Genomic DNA, 27,552 nt, shown 5'->3' with positions numbered 1-27,552 from the left:
GAAATCCTATCCAGGGTCACCATGAGCTGGAACTGACTTGATGGCACTTAACAACAACAATCAATAAAAAAGGAGTTCTGGTGTTTCAGTGGTTATGTACTCGGCTGCTAACCAAAACGTCAGAGTTCTATTCTGAGGAAGAAAGAAGTGGCAGTCTTCTTCTATAGAGATTAAACCCCAAACCAAACTCACTTGGCTCAGTCAATTCTAGAAACCCTGCATGACAGAGCAGAACTGCCCCACAGGGCTTTCATGGTTGTAAATCTTTACTAAACACTGTGTCAACTGTCTCCTGAGGAGTGGCTGACAAGTACAGACAGCTGACCTTTCGGTTAACAGACCAATGCTTAACCCATTGAGCCACCACTGCTCCTTTCCATAAAGATTCCAGCCTTGGAAACCCTATGGGGCAGTTCTATGCTGTCCTATAAGGGTTGCTATGAGTGGGAATCTACTCAGAGGCAATGGGTTTGGGTTTTTGGGTATCCTAATAAAGTGAATCCCTATCACGTTAATTCGTTATCCAGCTTCTAGATATTTGCATAGTCCATTAACCTTATATGGAACATTTTTCCGCTTTTTTACATCACTGAAGATTTTAAATAAATTTCTTTATAGTTATCCTCTCTGATTAATTCCCACAGAAATTAAACCATTTCATTATTTTTTATATTTCTTTAGCATATAGTTTGCTACTATCAAATGATGCTATGAATGGTCAGTCCTTGGCCAAGATTCAATTAACACTGCACACAAGTAAGAAACCTGTTACAGTCTCGTTATCAATTAGCTAAGCATTAACGATTTAAAATATTTATTATAAGCTGCGCCACTCCACCTAAACTGACAATATTTTACTATTATATATAACTATTGGAGCTACATAAAAAAGCTCCATGTTGCTCATTAAGAAATTTATTAAATAACAGATACAGATATGTAAAATAAGGGAAAACTTCCTAATGAATGCCTAATACAAATAATATCTCCTCTGTGAAGGCTTCGTTGTTATACTCAGGCAATTAGGGGTTTTATCCTTTGTGCTTTCCAAGAATACATGTATTCAACAAACATTTATTGAGTATTGTCTATGTGCCAGGTATGAAAAAAATAAAACAGGAACCTTGTCTTTAAGAAGCTATCTATAGGGGCACCAGTACTTACTTCACAAACGGTTTACATGTTTATCTCCCCACAACCCTCTGAGTATTATTCATCTTGAAACTCATCTTTGTTTCAATTACCCACCATAACGTCTATACTACAAAGCAGGAACTAAATCCATCTTTGCTGTAACAAACATGCAAAGTTTACTGGATTGACCACCTGTCAAAATTCTTGTATTAAGTGAATACAAAATTTACTGAACATAAACTACATACTGGCAAATCCTCAGTCCTTGTCCTCTTTGGCCCATCTTTAGATACACTCCTTTCTTGAATTCCAAAATACCACTCTCAGCTAGGTTTCCTCTTGCCTTTCTGGCTATACATTCTCTGTCTCTTTTGCGGGTTCTTTATTTGATCTCTGATCTCTAAATGTTGGAGTATCCCAGGGCTCAGTCCTGAGACTTCTCTTTTTCTATTTATACTTTCTACACTAGGGATTTATTTCATCCAGTTCTATGATTTAAAATCTGACTTTCAAAGTGCTACCTTTAGCCTTTCCTCTAAACTGTGGACCCAAAAACCCAGTGACGTGTTTGGCACTTCCACCTACATATGGCTTTTTATACTCCAGACTGAGTTCAAAACTGGGTTTCTGATAATACCTCCCAAATCAATTCTTTCCACACTTCTCTCCATCTCATTAGTGGCCATACCATTTTTGCTTCTCAGACCAAACACTTTGGGGTCATTTTTTTTTTCTTTCTCATGTGTACTGTCACATCGTCACATTCTGCTCAAACATTCACTACCACCATTCTGGGCAAGGCTGTGTCATCTCTTGCCTATACTATTACAGTAGCCTCCTAAGAGGCCTATCTGTACACTGCAGTTTCAGAGTGATCCTGTTCTAATGTAAGTCAGATCAACTAAGTCAGTCCTCTGCTGAAACCCTTCTTATGGCCCACAGTGTAGGGTAAACCCTGACTGAGATCCTCACTATGACCAAGGGGGCCAACTACTCTCTACCCCCCTATTATTTTCATGCCAGCCACAGGAGACTCCTTGATGTCCTTGGAATGTGCCGGACATGCTCCCATCTTGCATCTTTGCATTTGCTACTCCTGCTGCCTACTGTACATTGCTTCCATAAAAATGCATGGCTAGCTCCCTTCATTTCTGTCACGTCTTTATTCAAAATTTTAACACTGCTGCTTTATTTTTTCTCCCAGCATTTACTATCATCTAACATACCATATATTTTACCTAATTACTATCATCTAACATACCATACATTGCACTTATTTATCGTGTTTATTGTCTGTCTCTCCTAGTAAAATATAAGCTCCTCAAGGGCAGGAATTTTAATCTAATCTATTTTGTTCCCTATTATATACCCAGCATGTGAAACAACACTCAGTAAATATCACTCTAATGAATGAATATGCCTTAAGTATACATTAAAATTTAAATACTGATGTTTAAAATTGGTGATGTAGTTACACTTTTTCTATGGGAACACATCTCTGAAAGTATAGTCAGTGGAAAAATAATTCAAAACACCCAAATTTGATAGCCAACATTTATATGAATTTATTCAATATGCCAAGAAAAACTATCATTTATTAACTTTGTCGCTATGAGTCAGAACTGACTTAACGGTACTTAAACCAACTGTTCATAAGGAAATTATTCATTATAATTATAATTTCATAATTGTGCTTGATTTGAACATAATTCCATGGCCATCTCTTTCTATAACTGTTTAATGTGTACTCACAAGTTACAATCTGAAACCATTATCATCTTATCACTAAAAAGATAAAATCTCAATTTTTAACAAATTCCTTCTTAAAACACTGCTTTTGTATAATCCGCTATTTACATCCTCTCTAATCCAATATAGTGTGTTCGGAATCAAAGAGTCAGTTGTGAATTTTGGCCCATCATTTTGTCAGCTGTGTAACTTCAGGTAAATAACCTAATCTGATTGCAGTTTTCTCATCTATAAATGGAGGTAATATCCACTTCATGAGAGAAATGGGAAGATGGTAGAATGTCTAATACAAAGTAGACATCCAACAAATATTGCTACCTTTTATCTCCAATGGTAATAAAATATTAGGATAACTCTGTAAAAGTTTTGATTACTTTTTTTTTTTGTAGGACTGGTTGCTTCACCAAAACTACTCACTGTCTGGACTTCCCAATACATTCAGGATGGAGTTTCAATGCCGTTTACTGTCTGGCTGACCCTACTAGGATGTGAGCCACTCACCTAGATAGCCTTGGGTCTTTTTCTGTAGTGCAGTGACTGGGCAGTCTTTATGAGCCAATAGCAGCTGCTTCAGCTGAGCCACTTCATTGCGTAGTAATGTGACTTCATTCTGAGAAGAAAAGAGTATCAAGAAAACTAATCTTCCACTCTTGGACCCACAGTGACTTCCTAAACAGAGGACAGAATGCTGCCTGAATTTTCTCCCATGAATCTGGTAAAAATTCTTGATTCAGCAAATCTTTAGACAGCATAGGGGCAGAATGGTCATGAATTCAAAGACAGTTGGTAAAAAGTAAGGTTTTATAATAGGAAAATTACTACTATCTAGGAAAAATTTTTCAAAATTAATAATGCATATATCTTTTAAGAAGATCTACTTCTAGGAATCTATTTAACAGAGCTATCTACTCAAGTGCATAAAACCCACTACAGTTTTGTTGGCTGATCAAAAAATTAGAAATGATCTAAATATCCATACCGTATAATAAAGCACACTATAAAATGTATTGCTATGCAGCTATTAAAAAGAATGAGACAGATTTCTATACACATGCACAGATCTCCAGGACATTCTGTTAAAGTCACTTAAGCTAAAATAAGCACACATTCCCCTGACTCTCTCATTAAAACTATAAATGAAAATAATATAAATACATATATATCTGAATGGGGAAGATAATGATATTGGGACAATTAGATAAAAGAGGGGCTGTTTTTATTCTGAATCTATCTACATTTTAACATAAAGGATACATTTCATATAAATCCTTTGTAATTAAATATTTTAACAAATAATCAGAAGGGAAAAAATAATATTCAAAAGAATGTTTGGGTTATTATTGTTCTACCTGTGCTTCAGTGGCTTCTTCTTTTCTTTCTTAAGACTCAATAAAAAAACCACCCTTTAAGACCTGGGAATAAAGCTGCATTAATTGCCATGGTATTTTCAATAGCCTCATATACGTGTGAAAGTTGGACAATGAATAAGGAAGACCATAGAAGAACTGATGCATTTAGGTCATGGTTTTGGAAAAGACTATTAAAGGTACCATGGATGGCCAGAAGAACAAACACCTGTGTTCAAAGAAGTACAATTCTAAGGAGAATGCTCCTTAGAAACCAGGATAGTGAGACTTTGTCTTTCATACTCCAGGCGTATTATCGGAGGGACCAATCCCTAGAGAACAGCATGCTCCAGAGAGTGGAAGGACAGAGAAAAAGAGGGAAATCTTTAACAAGATGCCACTGTGCAACAGTGGCAGCCACAATGGACTGAAACAGCAATTGTAAGGATGGTATGTGATTGGGTGATGTTTTGTTCTACTGTATATAGGGTCACTATGGGTCAGAACAGATACTATGGCATCTAACAATAACAACAATTCCCCTAAAAGCTGGGAATGAAGCTGCATTACCTGGGGCAAAACCATTTCCCTTTGTGGGTTTTCCACAGTCCAGTTAGAGTCTAGTGATAATTTAAAAGAATACTCCGGGTACTTAAAACCAATTTCCTTCATTCAAATGGAACTATGAATGACTCATCCTAGTAGATTTGGGGGTTGAAGGTGAGTGCCTTCCCCAATTCCTACAGAACAGATTTCAATTCTGACTGTAAGAGATTCTTTCTGCATTGCTCCTGGCACATCTTCCAGATTTGTTCTAATTAGTGTACTGCCATTGTCTACATAATGTCCTAGTGTAGCGGGTGCTCTGGGTTAATGTGCTGGACTGCATAGTTGGTATGAACTTCAGGGTCGGTGGTTCAAGCTTACCACCTGCTCCTCAGAAACTCTATACAGGGTCACTATGGGTTGGAACTGACTTGATGGCACTTACAACAACATTTAACGTCCCACTTTTTTTCTGATTTAATCCTACTTTTCAAACCTCAGCAACCATCCAGGACCCACTCACACTCAGCTGAATATTCTGGGAAGTGAGTTCTTCTGCCTTCTTCTCCAGGGAGGACACCCACAGTTTCCGCTTTTGGCGGCAACGGGAGGCTGCAGCCCGGTTGCGCTCCAGGAAGCGCTGCCGCCGCTCATCTGGATCTTCATCCACTGTGCGCCGCCGTCTGCCCCCTGTACTAGGGGTAGGCTGAGCTGGTGAGACCTGTTGCCCAGGAAGGCAGAGGAGTTATCTGACAGAAACGTCAATCTTTTCCACATTAAACCTGGTATCAGTTAGATAAGTAAGATCTGGTAAGGGGTTCTACCAGTTTCTGACAACCACAGCGAGTCTCATCACTATTCTGCTTCCCATTTCCTTTCAGTCTTCTCAGCCCCATACATGGACACACCACAGTTCAGTTAGAAACTGATTGTTTCTGAGAAAGACAGACAGACAAAATGAAACTGGATCACTTTTTGTTTCTACATAATGGGAAATCTTGTAGAAGACTTTGAAATAAAAGAAAAGTTTGAGGATAAATGATTAGGGCAAGCAATAAATGTAAGCAACTACATGCTAGAACTGGTATCAGAAAAAGTGAAAAAAAAATTTATTTTAAACTTTTTCGTGTGAATTGGGCGAAGGTTTAGAGAGCAAGTCATTTTTCCATTTAATAATTCATACACATTTTGTTTCATGTCATTGATTGCAATCCCACAAAGTAACAATATCACATATCACTTCCTGCCTTGTGTCTGCTGTTTCCATTCTTTCTAACTTTGTCATTAAATAAATGCCCTTTTGATCTCAAGTGGTTGATTATTCTAAGGTGACTCACTAGTGTCACTATTCCCTTTATATTGTTGTTAAGTGCTGTCAAGTTGGTTCCAGCTCATAGCGACCCCTGTATAAGGTTTCCTAAGAGCAGCTGGTGAGTTTGAACCCCCAACCCTGCAGTCCAAACTGACCTTGCAGTCCAGTGCTTACTATCCAGTGCCACACCAGGACTTCATTCCCCTATGTTGTTGTTGTTGTGTATAATGTTGTTGTGTGTAATGTTGCTGTTGTGCCACTGAGGTGGTTCCGGCTCACAGCGACCCTTTCAAGGAGTGGCTGGTAGGTTTGAGCTGCCAACTCTGCAGTTCAAACTGACCTTGCAGTCCAGTACATTATTCTGCAGCACCATACCAGGACTCCATTCCCATTATGGTGGTGGTGGTTAAGTGCAGTGGAGTCGGAACCGACTCACAGCGACCCTGTACAGGGTTCCAAGGCTGTAAATCTTTACAGGAGCAAAAAGCCTCATCTTTCTCCTGCGGAACAACTGGTAGTTTGGAACTGCTGACCTTGTGGTTCGCAGCCCGATTCGTAACCACTACACTACCAGAGCTCCTTATAGACTTGAGTTTTATTTGGCTGAAAACTGAGCCATGGGAGTGAGTTTATTTCCAGAACTGAAGGGTAAGGGCCACAGTCCCTGGGGGTTCTACCAGCCTCTATCTGACCAGTAAGCTTGGTCTTTCTTATAACTGAGTTTTGTTCCACATTGAGAAAGAAAGTCTTTATTTACCTCATTACCAGCAAGGTGTGGACTCCTCATAAGGTGATGTTGGATAAGCATTATAGTGCAAACCACAAGGTCGGCAGTTCAAATCTACCAGCTGCTCCTCAGAAACCCAAAACAGGGTCGCTATGAGTTGGAACCAAGTTGACGGCACTTAACAACAACCAGCAAGGTATGGGATATTCTGGGAAGATGCGAGTTAGTGTATTTTTAAATTTAAAATCAGTTATTAATCATTTCTAGCACAACCTCTTGTCTTTTGTTTTTAAACTTCAGGCTGATATCTTTTGTCATTAAGGTACTTCTGGATCATCTTCTCTTCCTGTTAGCTGGTATGTGTTCATGGAACACAAACCAACTTCATAACAGCAGCCAAGATTAAACAAAATATAGATAGGCCAACTATCTATAGAAATAAACTAATGTAAAAGAGTACCAAAGTAAGTTCTTCTTGGAGCTGTTGCTATTAGGGACTATCTGTATTAGTAGGTTCCAAATGCCAGTGCTCACATCACTGCATGAGAATAACTTAAAGAACTTATAAAAATAGTAATGTACTCTATGAATCATATTCTCTAGGGATGGGATGGAGGCATATGATCTGTGTTACTGTTATTCTCCGTTAATACAGATAATCAAGAGATGACTTTATCTATTCTATTACTGTTACCCCCAAAAGAAAAAAATAGGAACATTTAAACTTGATTTAATGAGCTAGAGGTTTTGGATCACTGCTTCTCACTTTAAAAAGGTACTTCCAGAAAGTTACAATAATTCTCCTGAGAATCTGAATTTTCTCTTTGTCCTGAGCTCACTGTAGCACATGTAAAAATTAGTGAGTTAAAAGAATGGGGGAAAAGAAAGGATTGGTTCCTAGTGTCTCACAGGCAACTAGATAATTCATATAGCAGATGGACATGAAAAAAAAACCAGACCAAAAACAAGAAAAAAAAAAAAAAAAAAGGAAAATGAGAAGGAAACGAATTAGTGGCAATTGAAAAGGAAGCCATGTCAATTTTTCAAAAAGGAAAGCAGCCCAACTCCGGAATAGCAGGAAGAGGGCTTTACCAACCTCAGGAACTAGAATTGGTGGGGATTTTAGGAGAGTGGGCACATACAACACAAAAACTCAAATGTAAGCTTTTGGTGGTGTTGGCATCATTTTAAGGCAGCATAAGGCCACTGAATGTTTGGACACGTGGTGGTAACTTATGAAATAGGTAGGAAAAGAGGGGCTGGGCAAAGTACGTAATTCCAAAAATTGATATCAGATTGCTGTCACCTGTCAAGTACAGACAATCTGAAAATGGAGGCTTATTTATTTAGTTTCCAAAACTTAACAAACTTTTAAAACTGAGCCCTCCTCTACAACAGTTCTGCCTTATTCAGTAAGTGTACAAATGAGTACAACATGCAGGTTGATAAAGAACTGTCAATAAGGATCAAAGGAGCAGGAACGTACCTAGAAATCTTAAAAGCTAGTCTTCCTAAATTTTTTACCTCCTTGAAAAATAGATATGACACAAAGAATAAGAGTGACATAGTTGATCGCCCCAGGGCCCAACTGACCTGTGGCTGGGCAGGGGATGGGGCGTCGGGGTGTTGGATGAGGATCTGGCTTTGCTCTGGACGGGCTGTTACCATGGTGCTGGCAGTACCCACCACCATTCCACAACCACCATTGATTGAGGAGACTTGGTGGGTCAGAGTAGCTTTTAGTCTCTGTAGGGAAAGATAAGGATAAATAGCTTGTCAAGAGTGAAATTCTGTTACGGGTAACAAGAGTGGGCTTAGGTTTGACCGCTGACCTTACAGAAAGTGAAAATTTCCACACCAATTTGCCCTTAAAATATGCACCTGGATCCCTAAAATGTCAACTCTTCTCCCTGGCTATCATTCTGGGCACAGTTGGGGGCTAGGGGTGTTGTTAAAGCAACAGAGTCCAGATGAAAGCTCTCTCCTGGAACCCAGCCAAGTGCTGGTTACACAGCTATTCACCTCTTGGCCAGCTCCCCTGCCTACCCACCAACCCACTCTCCATCTGTCACCCTGGAACTAAAATGGCAAGTGTTCCAATTCAAACAATCTGTGCTGCCTCTTTGCACTGCCATATCTATGTACCAGATTCTTGAAAGTAGGAGACAGGAGATAAGATATCACTTCCTTCAGAAGGGCCAACATCACCCAAGATTGGGATATACCCACCATCTTAGCTGGGATATACTCACCATCTTGGCTTCTGATGGCATGGGGTGGCCAGAGGGAGAAACAGTACCACTGCTGTTAACTGGTGGGCCAGGTATACCAGGAATGTTGGGTACCATGGACACAGGTCTAGCCAGCTGGATCAAGAGAATACCCAAAGGGAACATAATACTATCAGTTGGGTAACAGCTTTCAAAAATGAAGTGCTTTTGAGATTGGTATGTCAGAGCCTGTTCTGTGCAACTTGCTCATAGGACTTGTAGGGATACCTTGGGAAATACCTTCTCCCACAAAGCATCACAGGGTAGGGAATCTAATCCTTCAGTGCTGTGACAATTTCTACGGAAAACACTGAGACTTCATCTTCAGAAAAGTGATAGATGATTTGGGAGATGCTAAATGTCAAATGAAATCAACAAATCAGTGGGCTTGTAATCAGTTAGATCAGGAGCTAACTGTCCAGACGAGTCTTTGTCTAGTGTTTCATAGTCCTAGACTGGCAGAGTTTAATAAACAATTTGGGTGGGCTGCCATGCTTAACTACTATAGCCCACAGCCCACATTTCCCTGGGGTACTTGTGTGTTTATGAATATGCAGGTGGAAGGGAGGGATAAGTGTGCTGGTAGGGCTGGCTGCCCCAACTACAGAGCTCACCGATATAACAGAAGGCATCTGTACTGGAGGCCCAGGCAACACAGGCATGGTCTGTCCATTAGCAAGATGCATGACGAGAGGGAGGGAGCCAGTGGGAGACCTAGAGAAGATGTGAAGTGATATGCTCATAATACTGACTCTTTTTCCTAAGGATCTTCCTCCTATAATTATAGCAGATTTTAAAGGATTTTTTAGTTGGGGAAGGTACAGGGCAACATTGTGACAATGCAAATCTGACATCCTCATGAATGCAGGAAAACAAAGGAATACTACTGATAGAGAAAAATTGCATGATATTTAAACCTTGTAAATTCAGAAATACCTCTTAATACAAGTGGATGAGAGGCTAATCCTATTTAGAATTTAGAACAATTATAAACATCCTTCCCACTGACATGTACAAATTTTATCTTGCCTTAGATAAGGGCCAATTAAAACTAAGTAGTCATTTTGCAAAGCTGAATTATGTCATTTGATGGCCAAATCAAATCAACAAGTTTCACTAGTTCCTTTTCATGGTAAGTTCTTGCTAACCCCCGAAAAGCATCTGTCCTTTTACATTTTTCCTAGTAGGCTCAGAGAACAATGAACTCTAATAAGCTAACTTCTGGCAATAACCTCTTAATCTATAGGCACCTGGGGACAGAATTTCCATCAGCAAATCTGTATGGGCTATGCTAGGAGTGAGGAAAAACACAAAGGTCAAGATCTCTGACTAGGTTCAAGGAGAATACCAACTTCAAAAAAGATGACATAATGGGTTACAGCCCCTCATTCAGTGTAGTGCCCAATAAACTTCTATATTGAGTTGGGCTAAGAACTAAAAATACTTCTTTGTGTAGCCTCCACCATTGTGATGGATTTTCTAAAATTATAAGGATTCTTTTTTTTTTTACATTAAAGAAGCAGTATTAAACCCACAAATTAAGAAAGTGGTGGTGGTTATGTGCCGTGGAGTCGGGTCTGACTCATAGTGACACTGTTTCCGAGGCTGTAAATCTTTATGGGAGCAGAAAGCCTCATCTTTCTCCCACAGAACAGCTAGTAGATTCGAACTACTGACCTTGTGGTTCGCAGCCCAATTCATAACCACTGAGCTACCAGAGCTCCTTAATTAAGGAAGTACTACCCCCAAATAGGAATCCTGGTGTGGGTTAATGCGTTAGACTGCAAGTCTGTTTGAACTGCAAGGTCGGCAGTTCAAGCTCACCAGCTGCTCCTTGGAAACCCTATACAGGGTCACTATGGATCAGAATTGACTCGATGGCACTTAACAACAACAACCACCCCCAAATAAATACTTGCTTCTCTACTAAAAAGGTAAAGGAAATTCTATTCATAGGGGAAAGAAAAATGACTCTGAGAGATAAGTCTCCATGGCTCCGTTTTGCTGGGTATTCAAAAATCTGGACTTTTGTTTTATGAAAGAATTTCACAAATTGTAAAGAAATTCAGGCTTCACTGCATATTCCTGCTCTGCTTACTTACCCCAGTTGCCTGTTGGATGGTGGAGCCTGTGTGATGACAGAGGTTGGGGAGGGTAGGGTAGGGTGAAGTGGATCATAGCCCAAGTGAAGAGGCAGGGAGCCAGGGCGTACGATGGTGGGCGTAGGAGTGGAAATCACAACAGGTTGTGGGGCAACCTCCTGGGGAGAAGAGATCAACATATCACAAAAGGCTTTATGGGAGATGCTTACAAGGAAATATATAGCTGGTAAAATCTCGTATCAATTTAATGGAAAGAGCATGAGTTATTCATGTAAATCATGACCTGATTTCATCATGTTTATGGATCTATATACCTCTCTCACCTAGTCAGAAGGGATTCTGGACTAAAATCTCTTGGCTATCTCCCTTTCAGGGCTGATGGCTACATGAATGAGATGAGAGTTGGAAAGTAACTTGAATTCTTTGGAGACGCACTGTGGAGTTATATAAATTCTAGGGACTGTTATGATTTTCTTCAACCTAGTTTCTCTCACCCTAAACTTGATGTCTGAGTGTCCTCTGATCTGCGGTGGGAAAAGGCAAGCATACTGGTGATAAGACAACTCAAGCTCGACACACAGCAACCCTATATAGGGTTTTCAAGGAGTGGCTGGTGGGTTTGAACCACCAACCTTGTGATTCAAACTGACATTGTAGTCCAATGCTTGTCCTACAGTACCACACCAGGACTCCAGCATTATCTCCATTGTTGTTGTTAGGTGCTTTTTGTTACTGCTGTTAAGCACAGAGTAAAACACTGCCAAGTTCTGCGGCAACCTCATAATCCTCGCTATGCTTGAGCCCAGCGCTGTTGCCACCATGCCAATCGATCTTATTGGGGGTCTTCCTCGTTTTTGCTGATGCTCCACTATGCCAAGCACGATGTCCTTCTCCAGGGACTGGAAGATTTGTGTGTTCTTTTGATGGTCCACAGTACTTTCAATACTCTCCAACACCAATTCAAATGCATCGATTCTTATACAGTCTTCTTTATTCACTGTCCAATTGTCACATGCATATACGGTTACTGAAAATACTGTGACTTGGGTCAGGTGCACCTTAGTCCTCAAACTGACATCTTTGCTCTTGAACACTTTAAAGAGGGCTTTTGTAGCACATTTGCCTAATGCAATATTTAATTTGATTTCTTGACTGCTGCTTCCATGTGTGTTGACGGATGATCCAAGCAAAATGAAAATGAAGTCTCTTGACGACAGTCCTTTCTCCATTTAACCTGATGTTATTTATTGATCCTGTGGTAAGGATTTTTGTTTTCTTTACGTTGAGGTGTAACCCGTATCAAAGGCTGTAGTCTTTGATCTTCATAAATTAAGTATTTTAATAACTTTAATAGTAGTCAGGGTGTGGCGCCTTGGGATAAAGCAATGAACCTCAAGGTTGATTTGAACCACAAGGTTGGCGGCTCAAACTCACCTACTGCTCCTTGGAAACCATACTGTTATTGTTAAGTGCCGTTGAGTCGGTTCCGACCCATAGCAACCCTGTACAGGGTTTCCGAGGAGCGACTGGTGAGCTTGAACCGCCAACCTTGCAGTCCAAATGGTTTTGCAGTCTGGCGCATTGACCCACAGTGCCACACCAAGACTCTTGGAAACAGTTACTATGAGTCAGAACCATCTTGACGGCACTTCAACAACATAATTTGCTGCTGTTAAGTGCATTTGAGTTGGTTTCAACTCACAGCGACCCTGTATAGAGTTTCCGAGGCTTTAAACCTTCATGAGAGCAGACAGCCTCATCTTTCTCCCGTGGAGTGGCTAGTGGGCTCCAATGCTTATCATAAATGGTGGCTGTGTGCCATGGAGTCGGTTCCGACTCATAGCGACCCTGTACAGGGTTTCCGAGGCTGTAAATCTTTATGGGAGCAGAACGCCTCATCTTTCTCCTGCAGAACAGCTGGTAGTTTCAGACTGCTGACCTTGCAGTTCACAGCCCAATTCATAACCACTACACTACCAGAGCTCCTTTTATCATAAATGGACCCCTTACAATAGAGCTATTGTAAAAAACAAAACACAAAAAACAAAAAACTGCTTTCCATGTTAACTTGTTAAGAGTTTATACTGGCCCTAAAGGCAACCCTGGGTGCTCTGGTAGCATTGTTGTTGTTAAGTGCCCGTCGAGTCGGTTCCGACCCATAGCGACCCTGTACAGGGTTCCCGAGGGTGTAAATCTTTACGGGAGTAGAAAGCCTCATCTTTCTCCCGCGGAGCAGCTGGTAGTTTCGAACCGCTGACCTTAAGGTTCGCAGCCCGATTCGTAACCACTACGCTACCATAGTGGTTACAAATCCAGCTGCTCCGCAGGAGAAAGATGAGGTGTTCTGCTCCCATAAAGATTAACAGCCTCGGAAACCCTGTGCAGGGTCTCTATGTGTCAGAACCGACCCCACGGCACATAACAACAACATAGGCAACCCCAGGTTGCTGGTGAAAAGGGAAGGTAAGGAATGGGATGGTTATAATGTTTATGGCGGTAGTAGTTTTAAGAGACATTATCAAGCTACATTTAGAGGGAAGTGACATGAGGTACTAACCACAGTAGATGTTAAAAATAACCATGACTAGTACAGGGAGTGAGACTGGAAGGGGGCCACATGGGAGCTTCTGATAATATGTTTCTTGACCTGGGTGCTGATTATATAGGTGTATTGTGAAAATTCATGGAACTGTATACTTATAAATGATGTACTTTTATGTATATGTGCTATACTTTAATAACTTTATTAAAAACAATGCTTCATAAAGTTCCCTTTAACAATAATAGTCAGAATCCTGGTAGGTGTTCCCTTTGGATCACTAGAACAATTCCTTTTAGGAGGAATTTCTTTCTTAAATTGTTTAATATCTAATTTGGAATTATATGACTTAAAGTGCAATAATCTAAAAGATACAACTAAGTGACTTTCTATATATGTAAAATCAAGGTATAGAGCATTTCTAGCACCCTAGAAGTTCTCCTGTGGTTACAAATTAGGCTGCGAACCACAAGGTCAGCAGTTCGAAACTACCAGCTGTTCTGCGGGGGCATAATATTCCATTGTGTGTCTGTATCACAGTTTGTTTATCCATTCTTCCATTAATGGGCACTTCGGCTGTCTCCATCTTTTTGCTATAGTAAACAGTTCTGTTATGAACATTGGTGTGCATATATCTACTAGTGTTATGGCTCGTATTTCTTGTGGATAAATACCAAGTAGAGGAATTGCTAGATCATAAGGTATTTATTTCTATTTCTAACCTTCTGAGGAGGCGCGATATTGCTTCCCAGAGTGGTTCGACCATTTTGCAATCCCACAAATAATGTAGGAGGGTCCCAGCCTCTCTACATCCTTGCCAGCATTTATTGTCCTCTACATTTTTGATCTTTGCTGTTACTGCTGGTGTGAGATGATATCTCATTGTTGTTTTGATTTGCATCTCTCTAATGGCTAGTGATCATGAACATTTCTTCATGTTTGTTGGCTGCCTAGATCTCTTCCTTGGTAAAGTGTTCATTCATGTCCTGTGCCCATTTTTAAATTGGGTTATTTGTCTTTTTCTTGTAGAGGTGTTGTAGTTTCCTATATATTTTAGAAATGAGTCCCCTGTCTGATATGTACATTGAAAAAGATTTTTTCCCCATTCTGTGGGTTCCCTTTTTACCCTTTTGGTGAAGTCTTTTGATGCATATATGTTTTTAATTTTTAGTATGTCCAACTCTATTTTGTCTACTTTTGTTTGTGTACTTTTTACACTACTTTCTACACCTATTTCTCTCCCATGTTCTTGTAAAGTGCTGTCAAGTCAGTTCTAACTCACAGTTTCCAAGGAGTGGCTGGTGGGTTTATCATATACCACCACACAAGGACTCCTTTTCTTCCATATAGGTGTAGAAATGGAACTGCTGACTCAGTGAATTGGTGTAACTCATATAAATCTTCTAAATAATTAACATTTCTTTAAACACATATAATCAACCCTCATGTATCATATACTATTTATACAATGAATGAATCAAAACTTAACTTTATTATAGTTAACATTTGGGATGATTCTTGATGCAGAATTTTACCTTCTCCTTGAGTGGCGGGGTGCAGGGACTAGAGGCAGGACTGTCAGGTGGGGATGAGTCTACTTCCACTGGCTCCTCTTCTTTGATTTTGATATCTGGTGTGGAAGGCAGAGACATGTCAAGGGGCCCAGCAGCAGCCTGTTAAAGAAGAGAAAGGAGCAGAATTCAACCCCTTGATTTCCTTCAGGTTGAATTTCATTCTTTCCAGTTATAAGATGAGAGAATATAGTTCCAAAAGACTATCTTGGATCAAAGAATTGAACTGCAGGTCAAAGAAATGTGGATCCTATGCTTCATGTAATTCTAACTTTAATGGACAGAGTCCTGGTGTAGCACTGTAGGATAAGCACTGGACTAACTCCAAGGTCGGCAATTCAAACCCAACCAGCCACTCCTCAGAAACCTTATGCAAGGTCGGTATGAGCTGAAACAGACTCAATGGCACTTAGCAACAACAACGGGCTTTATTTATCCTAACTATAGAATGAAGATAACTTACATGATCATATATTTTATAGATTTCTTTTAAGGAAAATCAAATGATTTCTTGAGTCAAGTTCCAGCCTGTTCCAAACCAGTGCTGGTGACTGCTGGAAGACTTTGAACACCTTGTCTCTGTCCAATTATGAATGACTACATTATCCAATTATCAGAAGTAAACAAAGATAAACTGGTGATTAAAATCTGGCAACCAAGATAGGAAATGTCTTTTTCTGAGGATTCCCCATACCTGATGGTGATTTCACCACAAGATCTCGTGGGTGCTAGAAGCTGGTAGTTTCAGGCAGATAGGATTTTGGGGTAACAAAGAAAGGGAAGGTGGAACAGCTGATCAGTGAAAAAAACTAGAACTTAGGAAAAGAACTGGAGAAAACCAAAAAGGAAAGTGTACTCTTCTGTCAATGGTATGCTCAAGTCACAGAACTGTGGAGCCACAAAATAGCTTTGCAGGGAACAATACCATCTAAGATAATGGTCTAAACACTGTACCACGATAGGAGGGTTAGTGTTGTATACTACGATAGCTCAGTTTCCTGACAAAGTGGATCTTCTGTTCTGTTCTTCTCACACTCTAGGCTTCTTATTGAAAGAGCAGATTATTTCCAACTCTTCTCTTGCTACCTCCTCAGTAGCTGAATAAATGGAAGATAATTTGGTGACCATTATGTAAGAAAAATGGGAGTCCCGGTGTGTTGCTATGTGATAAAGCACTGGACTGCAAGGTCTGTTTGAACAAGGACAGCAGTTCAAACTCACCAGCTGTTCCTTGGAAACCCTATATAGGGTCGATATGAGTTGGAACTGACTCGATAGCACTTAACGACAATGTTATAAAAGGAGCTCTGGTTGCGACATGGATTAACCACAGGGTAAGCAGTTCAAACCCACCAGCAGCGTGCAGGAAAAAGATGAAGCTGTCTGCTCCCATAAAGATTTTCAGTCTCAGAAACCCTAAGGAACAATTCTACTCTGTCCTATGGAGTCACTGAGTTGGAATCAATTCCATGGTAGTGGGTTGCTGTGTTAGAAAAGGTGGTAAGGATTCTCTTTCCTCATTCTGATGGAGGTGAATGACAGCAAAGATGGTTTCATTTCTGTCCTCATTTTTTTCTATATTGCTAAAATAAAAGAACAGGCCCAATTTACCTAATTCTGGGATCCCAAAAGTTACAGAGGTAGTAGGGAAACTGGCCTCTAAGTAAATGCAACCATGGGTTTAGAACACCCTTGGAGCATTTCCAAGAAAAGCAGTAGGTTTTTAGCTGTGGATTGTTTAGAAATGTTTCAAGCTCATTAAACACTCCTGGAAACAATTTTCCACTGAATCTGTGCTTCTTATCAAGTGAGGGTAAAACCACCTCTGTATCTCAGACTCCAAATTCATAGGCATGGAATGAATTCTGACTCATAGTGGACACTATATAGGGTTTTCGAGTCTGTAAATCTTTATGGGAGCAGACAGCTTCATCTTTCTCCTGCAAAATCACTAGTAGGTTTGAATCACTGAACTTGTGGTTAGCAGCCTAATGCTTCCCCTACAAAAAGCAATACCAGGGGAATGAAGAAAGGCCTGACCAATTATGAATCAGCCTCCCAGAAGTGTCAACTAGGCTACAATGGAGGGGAAAAGACTTCAAATTTTAAAGGGAAGCCAATTTTCTTGAATTTGCCTATAATAAGTTTGATATAAAATCTCTCACATCTTGGTGGAAACAATTTGATTTATTTATTTTGGATGGGGAAAAAAGACGAAGGAGATAGGCAAGGAAGTTGTAAAATAAAATGATACTATTAGGTTGTAGCAATTGAGTAATGACAGACCTGGGTCTCTAAATGAAAAACAGTAATGAGAAAACTGGCTAGTTAGGCTATTTGAAAGTAGAACTACAAATACATGCAACTGAGTTTCTTTACTTTTTATAATGGAGGATAAGGGAGACAGCAAGAAAAGAAACTTACACAAAGCTACAGAACTTGGGAAAAAACGTCAAAGATAAGGACACTTTATCTTGAATTCTTATAATTTAAGCTAAATGAAAAAATCATTCACAAATGCCTGGATTTACCTGTTATCGCTCTCTTAGAAGGAAAGAACTCCCATGGTAATTTTTCTTATGTCCCAGTTTTTCTATGTTCTGGTGAGATGCTATGTCTCCTTGCACAACTATGAGAGTCCATTTGTGAATGTATGTATCTATGTATGTTTTGGGACATATATTCTGGAGTCTTTTCTGAATAGTTATGGAATGCAGATATGGTTTTAAATAGTGATAAAATCTGAATTCTAATTCTAAAGAAGAGAAAGTTTTGATCTTTCCAATTTCCTTTTTCTCCAAAACTCACCTATTATATGGAACTAGCTTCTTTTGATTTTGCTTATTAAATGATTTTCTCAGGTTTTCTAAACTAAGGGATTGTCTAGGGATCTGGAATAAAGGCTAATCATAGTTCAGGATCATAGTTTCTCAGGTGTGAAGGAATTCCAACATGTAAATCCTCTCTATAAATATCTCTAAGTGGTCCTACTTTTACTTTAGTGTCCTACAGAATAATTTAACGCCCCCCTTTTACATGGAAACTCTTCAAATATTTGAAGACTGCAATTTTGCTCCCAATAAATGTTTTTTTAAGGCAAAACTTCAATTCATTTAAATGTCCCTTCCTGCAGTGATGTAATTTCTAGTTTTGATTCATCTTCTTTGAAAGGTATTAATTTATCAACAGTTTTCTTTAGGCTTGTTGTTGTTAAGTGTCTTTGAGTCGGTTCCGACTCAGTGACCCTGTAAATGGTTTCCGAGGAGCTAACCTTGCAGTTGGCAGTCCAGTGCTGATCCTAAGTGCCATACCAGGACTCCTCTTTAGACTTATGCCTTGGATATCACTAGAAAGCTACTTGAATGCAGTAATCTCATGTTAACTTTATCTTGAGCCTCAAGTGCTGAAACACAGAAGAGCCAAAATTCAACAAATGACTGAATGAAAACAGTCCAGGTGAAAAGTCTGATCAGCTGAAAAACAGTGAGATTTTGACAACAAAATGCTATCTAACAAAATCTGAGCAATTTTGTAATCTTTTAACATCTTAACAAATTCAGGACAGTAGTAATTAAAAAAAAAAAGCTTATTTAAAAAAAAAATCTTAAACTGATGTACCACTGTAAAGGCAAAAGGACTGACTTTTAGTGAAGACTTATACTTAGCAATTATGTGAACCCTAAAGAGACCTGAAAAGCTAACTAAGATTGGTAAGTATGATATGGTTCTATAGAAAGGTTTTAGTTTAAGCTGCCAGATTAAGACAGACTAGGAAGAAAGGCCTGGCAACCTACTTCTGGAAATGAGCCAGTAAAAACTCTGTGAATCACAATGGTCTCATGGTGCATAAGGGTCACCATGAGTTGGGCCAACTTGAAGACAGCTAACAACAACAATAATCTGGTTCTGTAGAACTAAGTCCACAATGTACTTTAACCAATTAAGCAAACTGTCCCAAGGCACAGTGAAAAGAGGCTAAGTCTAAACATCACCAGTTTTTCAGCAAAAGTCCAGTCTCTTGCCTTTTTCTCATCATCATCTGAAGCTTTCTTGAATTCATGTTCAAAGGAGCTAGCTAGTTCATTGAAGAGCCCCACCTCCTCACAGTTCTTTAGAAATCTAGTTGGAGTAGGAGTTTGATCTGTAAACATAAAAAGAAAAGGAAACTTTTAGTTTGATCTGAAATGAAAACTTGAGAGATTTATAGAGTTCCAGTTCAACTGAGACCCTGACTCATGGTGACCCCATGTGTATACGTGTAGAACTGTGCCCCACAGAGTTTTCAATAGTTGATTTTTTCAGAAGTACATTGCCAGGTTTTTCTTCCAGGGCTCTTCTAGATTGACTCAAACTTCCAACCTTTCCGTTAGCAATCAGCACATTAGCCATGTGCACCACCCAGAACTCCTGAAAGTTCATAATGCTTGTAGTTTTGTTTGGAGAAAGACAAGTGTCTGTGCTAGAGCCAATTTGTTTTTATGGAGCTCTAATTGGAGTCCTGGTGTGGCACTGTAAAATAGGCACTGACTGTTAACCACAAGGTCCAGCGGTTCAAACCCAGCAGCCATTCTTCGGAAACCCTATGAGCCAGAACTGACTCCATGGTACTTAACAATAACCGGTAGGTGAAAAGTGAGTCCTAATGGTACAGTGTTACAGCATTCAGCCATTAACCAAAAGATGGTGGTTCAAACCCACTAGCTGCTCCATGGGAAAAAGCATAAATCTTTATGCTTGGAAATCCTATGGGCATAAATCTACAGCCTTGGAAATCCCATGGGGCAGTTCTACTTTGTCCTATAAAGTCGTTGAATCAGAAAGGATTCAACAGTAGTGGGTTTGGTTTTTTTTCCGGTAGCAGGTGAAGGTTGATGCTAGGCCACCAGAGGGTGTCTGTGCTGTGTTGCCGCAAGGCCAGCAGGAAGAAAACAGAACCTTTTGTTGTGTGAAAAAGGTAGGTACACGGTTATCCACAATGGATACTGGTATACCCACCTTTCTCCCAGAAGCAGGTTTTATTCTTCCTCCACCCCTCACCCACAAAAACAAAACCAAGTAAAATCAAATCAAACCACCCTTCCAGGCGGAACTTCATGAAACCTCTAGATTTGAAAACTAAGTACAGATAGCAACATTTTCTCTTTACACTTACTGCCTCCTAAGTCTAAAGTAAGTAGATATATAAGCAGGTGGAATGTTAAAATCTGATAATGAGAAGACAATGAGGATCAGATGGCTGAGTTTGCTTGCTAAATCTATCAAATAAGAAATAGTCCCTTGTCTTTCAGTGGTCACTGAGTGAGGTAAGGGTCTGTTACCTTCTGAAGGCATTCCAGGCAAAGCAGCGGCTGGAGAGCAAGACAGTAAGATCATGAACTAGAAAAGGAAACTGCACACAATAGAGCTCATTTCACAGAGACCTGGGTCCAGAACAATTCCTGAAACCAGGATATTTAGACTTAAGACTAGCCAGCCAAAATATCCCCTCAGGGGTTGCTAAAATCTTTCCTCAACATAGTGCCTCTGCCCTTGGGAAAAGGAAGGCTCTCAGTAGCCCATGGGAACTTTTCCAGGCAGCTTGAATTTTAGATTTGCATTTCTGTCCCCATCCTGCTTTCCTAGTGTTTCTCTCTTAGATCAGTAGAATCTGGTTCTCTGATCCTAACTCTATTATCATGATGGTTTACTGAAACCACTAGACTGAATCACAGAAATAGAACAATGTCCAAATGGTATTTTAAGAAGTGAAACCTGGATTTAGGATTGCTCCTTCTAATATAATTAATTGAGAATAGCCCAGTGATATTTTCCATAGAAACAAAAAATTATTTTTCAAAAACTAAAACAGAACCTCTTTTGAATCAGAGTATTTGGAAAAGCTACCAGTACCTTCTAAAATAGTTTAAGGTTCTTTGGCAGCTTTGGTTGGCCCGTGATAAAGCCGCTTTCCCTCCATCCCTGGGTGAATAGAGGTAATATATCTTTTATGCTTAGAGAGTGCTTTTTAATTGAGGCACACACAAAATCACAACTTAAGTGGAACAAGAGTAGGGCAGCTGAGGCAGAAGAGAAAATTTTTGGATCTCTGATCCGAATTTCATTTGATTTTCTCCTACACTCTGTTGTTCATATTCACTTTTGGCTTTTAATTCAAAAGTTCCTGTGTGCTAAAATCTAATTCCTGACCTTCTAGGTGTTCTCTAACCTTTAGCTGGCTTTGAACAAACGGCCTGAAAATGTATAAGAAAATTCTGACCTACTCTGATTATTTCTAAGGAACCAACAACTATTTATTGAACACTCTCTCTTTGTGTTTTGGTACTGCATGCATGCACTTGGGTGTATCTAGGGGAGAGAAGGGGAAGGTGTACAGGAGTACTGACAAACGTAAGACTTAGTTCCTGCCCTATAAAAGTAAGAGACTGTTTTTTAGTGAAGAAAATTAAGCTAGTATATATACATAGATAGCATCATATCCAAATCTACCAAAGCAACATAGGCATAAAAAATACAAAAATATAAGTGACATGTACAGTAGAGAATAAAATTTATAGATGAAATACAGACAAATTAAGGTGGCTCAAGCAGATTGTGCGCAACTGCTAGTCAAAAGGTTGGCGGTTTGAACCCACCCAAGAGTACCATGGAAGAAAAGATCTGGTGATCTGCTTCTATTAAATCTACAGCCAAGAAAACTCTGAAGTAGTTCATAACATATTGGGTCACCATGAGTAAGAATTGATAACAAGTTAGGAAATGTTTTAAGACATGGGACTTAAGCTGGCCTTAAACAGTGGCTTTAGATGTTAGAGAATGAACATTTGGAAGGTAAGAGGAGAAGACACAAAGACAGGGTATGGGCACCATGTGTAGATGAGGAGACCCAAAGACTAGATTTGAAAAAAAAAAAAATCATTAGGTAGGTGAGTGGGAAATAAAAGTGGACAAGCAGTGAAGGATAACAACTTCAGTGTAAATAATCTTAGAATAATAGGAAATAGAAAATGACAGATTTTGAGCCAAAGAGCAGAATTTAAGGGAGACTGATTTTTCAATAGTATGAAAGATGGACTTGAATACGGAGAGACTAGTTAAGGATGCCAGTTGGGAGACTAGAGGGTAACTCAAGCATAATGTGGGTAGAGGAACAAAGAAGGAACAAAACAGAGAACGTAAATAAAGAAATTTGAGAATGCTATTACCAGCGAGTAATAAAGGATACAGTTCAGTCTTAGACATGAAGAATTTGAATGACAAGAAGACAGCCAACTAAAATATTTAATACGTGGTTGGAATACATTAAGATATCAAATCTTTTGAGATATAAGAATTACCAGCCTAGACAGGATGGCTGTAGTCATGTGTAGTGGGACAAGCACTCTAGAACAGAATGCAAAGAATAGTAACTTCTGTCACTGTTCCTGAAGACTCAGCATGAGACCTTTGTCCATTTGGAATAATCTATTTTGGTAATCTTACTGCAGATTTATCTATTTTATAAACTTTCTCTGATTAATTCTACTTACTGTTAATTCTTAGCATTTATATAATAAGCATTATTCACTTATATTGCATAAATTAAAAAAATATATTTTTCATGCATACATGTCCTGGCTAATTAAGACTTTTGTAAGGATCATCAATATCAATGTCTCCCACTCATGTTCTTTTTCCAGGGATTACATATTTATAAACTAGCAAAGTGCCTAGTACACAGTAAATACTCAACAAATATTAGCTGGATTAATAAAGAATAGGAAAGCCTCTACCTTCATGTATAGAGTATGAAGAAGAGTTTTCTCTCCTTCTCCAAGTCTGGAGTAGCTTTGATTAGTAATTCTTAAGAGAAATTGTTTATTAACTAATAAAATAACCACTAACTAAATCCCTTACTGATTATATACTGAGTTAAGTTTCATGTTAAAAGAGTTGGGCTAAATCAGAACTTTTCAAAGTATCAATAAAAAGCCCACTTTGGTTTGTATGTCTTGTCTAGCTGAAACTGGTACAACAGAACTGCTGCACAGTTTTGAGAACATTTAATGAGTACTCCCCTAAGAATGGCACTTGTAAGCAAGATAAAATCTAAAATAACTAGTGAGATGTTCCAGGTCACCCAAATTGGCTTAGAAAAGCCCCACTGACTAAACTGTTTGAAATTTGAAAATGTGCCCTCAATGGTGTCTGGGTTCAGAAGGAACACGGAATTTACCAACTGACAATCTGCCTGTTCAGGAAAACTGACACTCAGTGGAAGAAAAGTAGCCAGCCTAGGTTGGCTTTCTTGCCTTCTTTTTGTTCACTTCTTTACTAAGAGTAGGGAGAAATGTCAAAGGCATCTTTTGTCTGTAAACCTTCCAAAGTCTTAATAAAAAGGCAATAAGGAAGCAATAGAAAAAAAAGCTAAAACAAAACCTCAAAAACCACAGAACCCAATATTGTTATTAAAAACAGAGTAAAGGGCACAACAGAAACTTGAAGCTTTCAGTGTTCCTTTTCCCTGATTAAATGCAGATCACACAAAGGCTTTTAATGGGGTAACGGGAGTACAGCTCCCAGTACATCTGGTCCCTAGTATTAATCTTAACAGTCTGGTGTTATCAAGGCACAGTGACTTTTGGGGCAGCAAATACCTGCAATGATGACTGAGTCAGTTCGGGCTGGGCCAAATTTCAATGTCATCTCATGCTTGTGTTTATGAACTGCCAGGTGGTCCTCGTTTGTAAATCTCTGGAAGGAAACAGAAATGGAGATGTGAAAAAAATAAGTGATTCCATGCCCTTTTTAAATGTCTTTCCAAACATCCTATAATAAGGCTTGTCCCTGGACAGAGAGACTGGAGAGGAAATGGAAAGGAGAAAAATTGGAAGTGATGAGAAAGGAGAGGGGATGGAGAAAAGAAAATGGAGTGGGAGAAAAAGAAAAGCTAAAAAGCAGGGAGGAGAACAGAGAGGGAAAGACCCGTAGCACCAACTGCTCTACAATATCAAGTCCAAATGAGCAAAGTAGACAGATTGTTGGTGAAGCGGGATCTAGGCAGGAGGTTCCAAATGAAAAAAACATTAAGGCAAACTCTTAGCGAACAAGGGGAAAATAATTTTTAATAATAATAATAAAGAAAGAAGAAAAGGCTGGGTACTCATTGGTCATCACAAATAGGAAATCAGAATGAAGCTCTCCATGGTGGGGCTGAATTGGACTCTTTTATGAGAGGGCTAGCAGAGAGATAAATTATGCAGGATTAGGAGAACCATTTAACTTCCTGGCCCCCACAGTGCTGCAGAAGGCGCCTGCGCGGCTATTTGGCTCAGGGTTTTAATGAGTCAGGATGGAGTTGTAGAGGACTGAAGTCCAATGACCAGCAGTAACAGCACTCTCCAGCCCCATCGGCCAAATGCTGTCTCTCCCCTCATCGGGCAGCCCGCCTGGGCTCCATCAGCCATAAAGGGACCAGTACAATGCTGCTGGCTATATAATGATGGAATAAAATGCAAGCAAAAGGTTTTTTTTCAGGGTGGGAAAGGAGCCTGTAGGCAAGATGATAGAAGAAAAAAATGATTTTGTTTAGGACTTTGAGTGAAAGGACAATGAAAAGGTGAGGCTAGGTCAGCTCCAGTTTATGAAACCCTGTATAAGGTTTCTGAGGACCAGCTGTTGGGGTAAGTGGGCCATAATTTATGTTCTTGTTCGTTCTTTAAAAGGAGAGGTGAAGGGAATAGAAGAATAACAGTAATTCAAAAGAATAATATCCTCAAAATTCCTTTAAAAACTTATTGGCCATGTTCCTTCATTAAAATATGCCTGCAACATACTAATGACTTGAATGCTGAAGTTTTCTACAGTTCCTGCACCAGTATGGCTCTGAAACATGGTTCTATTTGTCTTTTTATTCCTAAAAATGGTAATTGGCCAACTTCCTATTTTTACTTCATTAGACACATACGTCCCACTAAACACAATAATGTCAGCCTCCTTTTCTACAATATTTTCTACAATTCTTCTTGACAACAACCAAATAGGCAGGAGTTGACCCCATCCCAGCTCCTACACAGTCAGGAAAGCAAGGCTTAACTGTCTTAAGCTGTTGAATTTTACCGGAAAGTGGCATCTTCCCAAATTTGCTCTAATCTCTATAAAAATAAAAGTCAGTTTAAGATGCAAAATCCTTCCATACTGAAGGGTAGAAAGAAATTTCAATTAGAAGTATGAAGAACCAAGAAGTAAAACAGTCATAAGGCTGCCTTGTTCCCAATGGTTGTAGGACAAAACTGAATGAAGTGTGGGAATATTTAGTTACAATAAGATCCAGGCACTAACCTTTTTTGGTTATAGATTTTTCCCTGAGGAAAAAAAGGAGGGGAAAGGAAAGAGTATCTAGTACTATTATAACAGAAGGAGTCCTAGTGTGGTGCTATGGGATAATGCACTGGACTGCAGGGTGGATTTCAACTGCAAAGTCGGTGGTTCAAATTCACCAGAAACTCCTAGGAAACTCTATACATTGTTGTTATGAGTTGGAACTGACTCGATGGCACTTAACAACAATAATGAAAAACAAATTATAACAGAAATACCGCAAGTGGGTGGGTGGCTTTAACAAGCGGAAATTTATTTTCTCACAATTTAGAAGGCTAGAAATCTAAATTTAGGGTGCCAGCTCTAGGGAAAAGGAGCTCTGGTAATGTAGTGGTTACGAGTCAGGCTGCTAACCTCAAGGTCAACAGTTCAAAGCTACCAGCCGTTCCGTGAGAGAAAGAAGAGGCTTTCTGCTCCCGTAAAGATTTACAGCCTCGGAAAACCCTATATAGGGTTATAAAGTTGGAACCAAGTCCACCATCACCAGCTCTAGGGAGAATCTTTCATTTGCTGTGGGATCCAGACAGAGGACCTTGTTCCTTTGCACTTCTGCTCCTAGGTGATCTTCATTCACATGGCTTGACATTCTGCATCTCTGCTTGCTTGCTTTAATCTCTTTTACATCTGAAAAGACTGATTTAAGAATACCTTACACTAATCTGAGGGCTATCATTGCTGACATCAGATGGATCTTGGCTGAAAGCAGAGAACACCAAAAAGATGTTTATCTGTGCTTTACTGACTATGCAAAAGCTTTCGACTATGTGAATCATGACAAGCTATGGACAATATTGTGGAGAATGAGTATTCCAGAACACTTAATTGTGCTCATGAGGAACCTATGCATAGATCAAGAGGCAGTCATTCAAACAGAACAAGGGGCACTGAATGGTTTAAAATCAGGAAAGGTGTGAGCCAGGGTTGTATTCTTGCACCATAATTATTCAATCTGTATGCTGAACAAATAATCCAAGGAACTGGATTATATGAAGAAGAACGTGGCATCAGGATTGGAGATAGACTCATTAACGTCCTATGACATGCAGATCATACAACTTTGATTGCTGGAAGCAAAGAGGACTTAAACTATTTACTGAGGAAGATCAAAGTCTACAACTTTAAATATGGGTTGCGCCTCAATGTAAAGAAAACAAAAATCCTTACAACTGGATCAATAAAAAACATCCACGATAAATGGAGCAAAGACTGGGTAAAAGTTGTCAAAGACTTCATTTTGCTTGGATCCACTATCAACACTCATGAAAGCAACCAGTCAAGAAATCAAATGACCTATTGCATTAGGAAGATTTGCTGTACAAGATGTCTTCAAAGTGTTGAAGAGCAAAGACATCAGTTTGAAGATTTTAAGTGCGCCTAAGGTATTTCCAATAATCTCGTATACATTTCAAAGTTGAACAACTAATAAGGATGTCTGTAGAAGAACTGATGCATTTAAATTGTGGTGTTGGAGAAGAGTATTAGTGGACCGCCAGAAGAACGACCACATCTGTGTTGGAACAAGTCCAGTCTGAGTGCTCCTTAGGATGTCAAGACTGTCTCTCATACTTTAGACATATCAGAAGGGACCAGGCCCTGGAAAAGGACATCATGCTTGGTAAAGTGGAGGGTCAGTGAGAAAGAGGAAGATCCCCAATGACATGGACTGGCACAGTGGTAGCAGCAATGGCTTAAGCATAACAACAATGGTAAGGATAGTGTAGGACCAGGCAGTGTTTCGTTCTGTTGTACGTTTGCCTAACTCTGCCATCTTGCCCTGGATGGCTACTGTTTTATATATTTCTCTGGTAGCGTAGTGGTTACGAATCGGGCTGCGAACCTTAAGGTCAGCGGTTCGAAACTACCAGCTGCTCCGCGGGAGAAAGATGAGGCTTTCTACTCC

At 39.6% G+C, this 27,552-nt stretch overlaps 1 protein-coding gene across 2 annotated transcripts in view; it reads right to left on the bottom strand.

Moving 5' to 3' along the window:
• The window catches only part of ATF7 (activating transcription factor 7), a 96,385-nt gene that overhangs the window by 1,532 nt on the left and 67,301 nt on the right, over positions 1–27,552 (bottom strand). Inside the window, exons 3-11 of one of the 2 annotated variants that reach the window (XM_006869951.1) lie at positions 23,930–24,026; positions 19,319–19,437; positions 15,261–15,398; positions 11,187–11,344; positions 9,699–9,798; positions 9,067–9,180; positions 8,408–8,560; positions 5,299–5,496; positions 3,385–3,493 (exon numbers count right to left, since the gene is read on the bottom strand). In XM_006869951.1, the coding sequence (XP_006870013.1) occupies positions 3,385–3,493; positions 5,299–5,496; positions 8,408–8,560; positions 9,067–9,180; positions 9,699–9,798; positions 11,187–11,344; positions 15,261–15,398; positions 19,319–19,437; positions 23,930–24,026 (1,186 nt within the window). Of the gene's footprint in view, positions 1–3,384; positions 3,494–5,298; positions 5,497–8,407; positions 8,561–9,066; positions 9,181–9,698; positions 9,799–11,186; positions 11,345–15,260; positions 15,399–19,209; positions 19,438–23,929; positions 24,027–27,552 lie in introns of those variants that run through there. The other variant, XM_006869952.1, reaches the window with a different exon arrangement.

This window comes from Chrysochloris asiatica, unplaced genomic scaffold, assembly GCF_000296735.1.
Source record: "Chrysochloris asiatica unplaced genomic scaffold, ChrAsi1.0 scaffold00138, whole genome shotgun sequence".
Taxonomy (NCBI): Eukaryota; Metazoa; Chordata; class Mammalia; order Afrosoricida; family Chrysochloridae; genus Chrysochloris; species Chrysochloris asiatica.
Note: the sequence above shows the minus strand (reverse complement) of the source record. Positions and strands in the feature narration are given on the sequence as shown.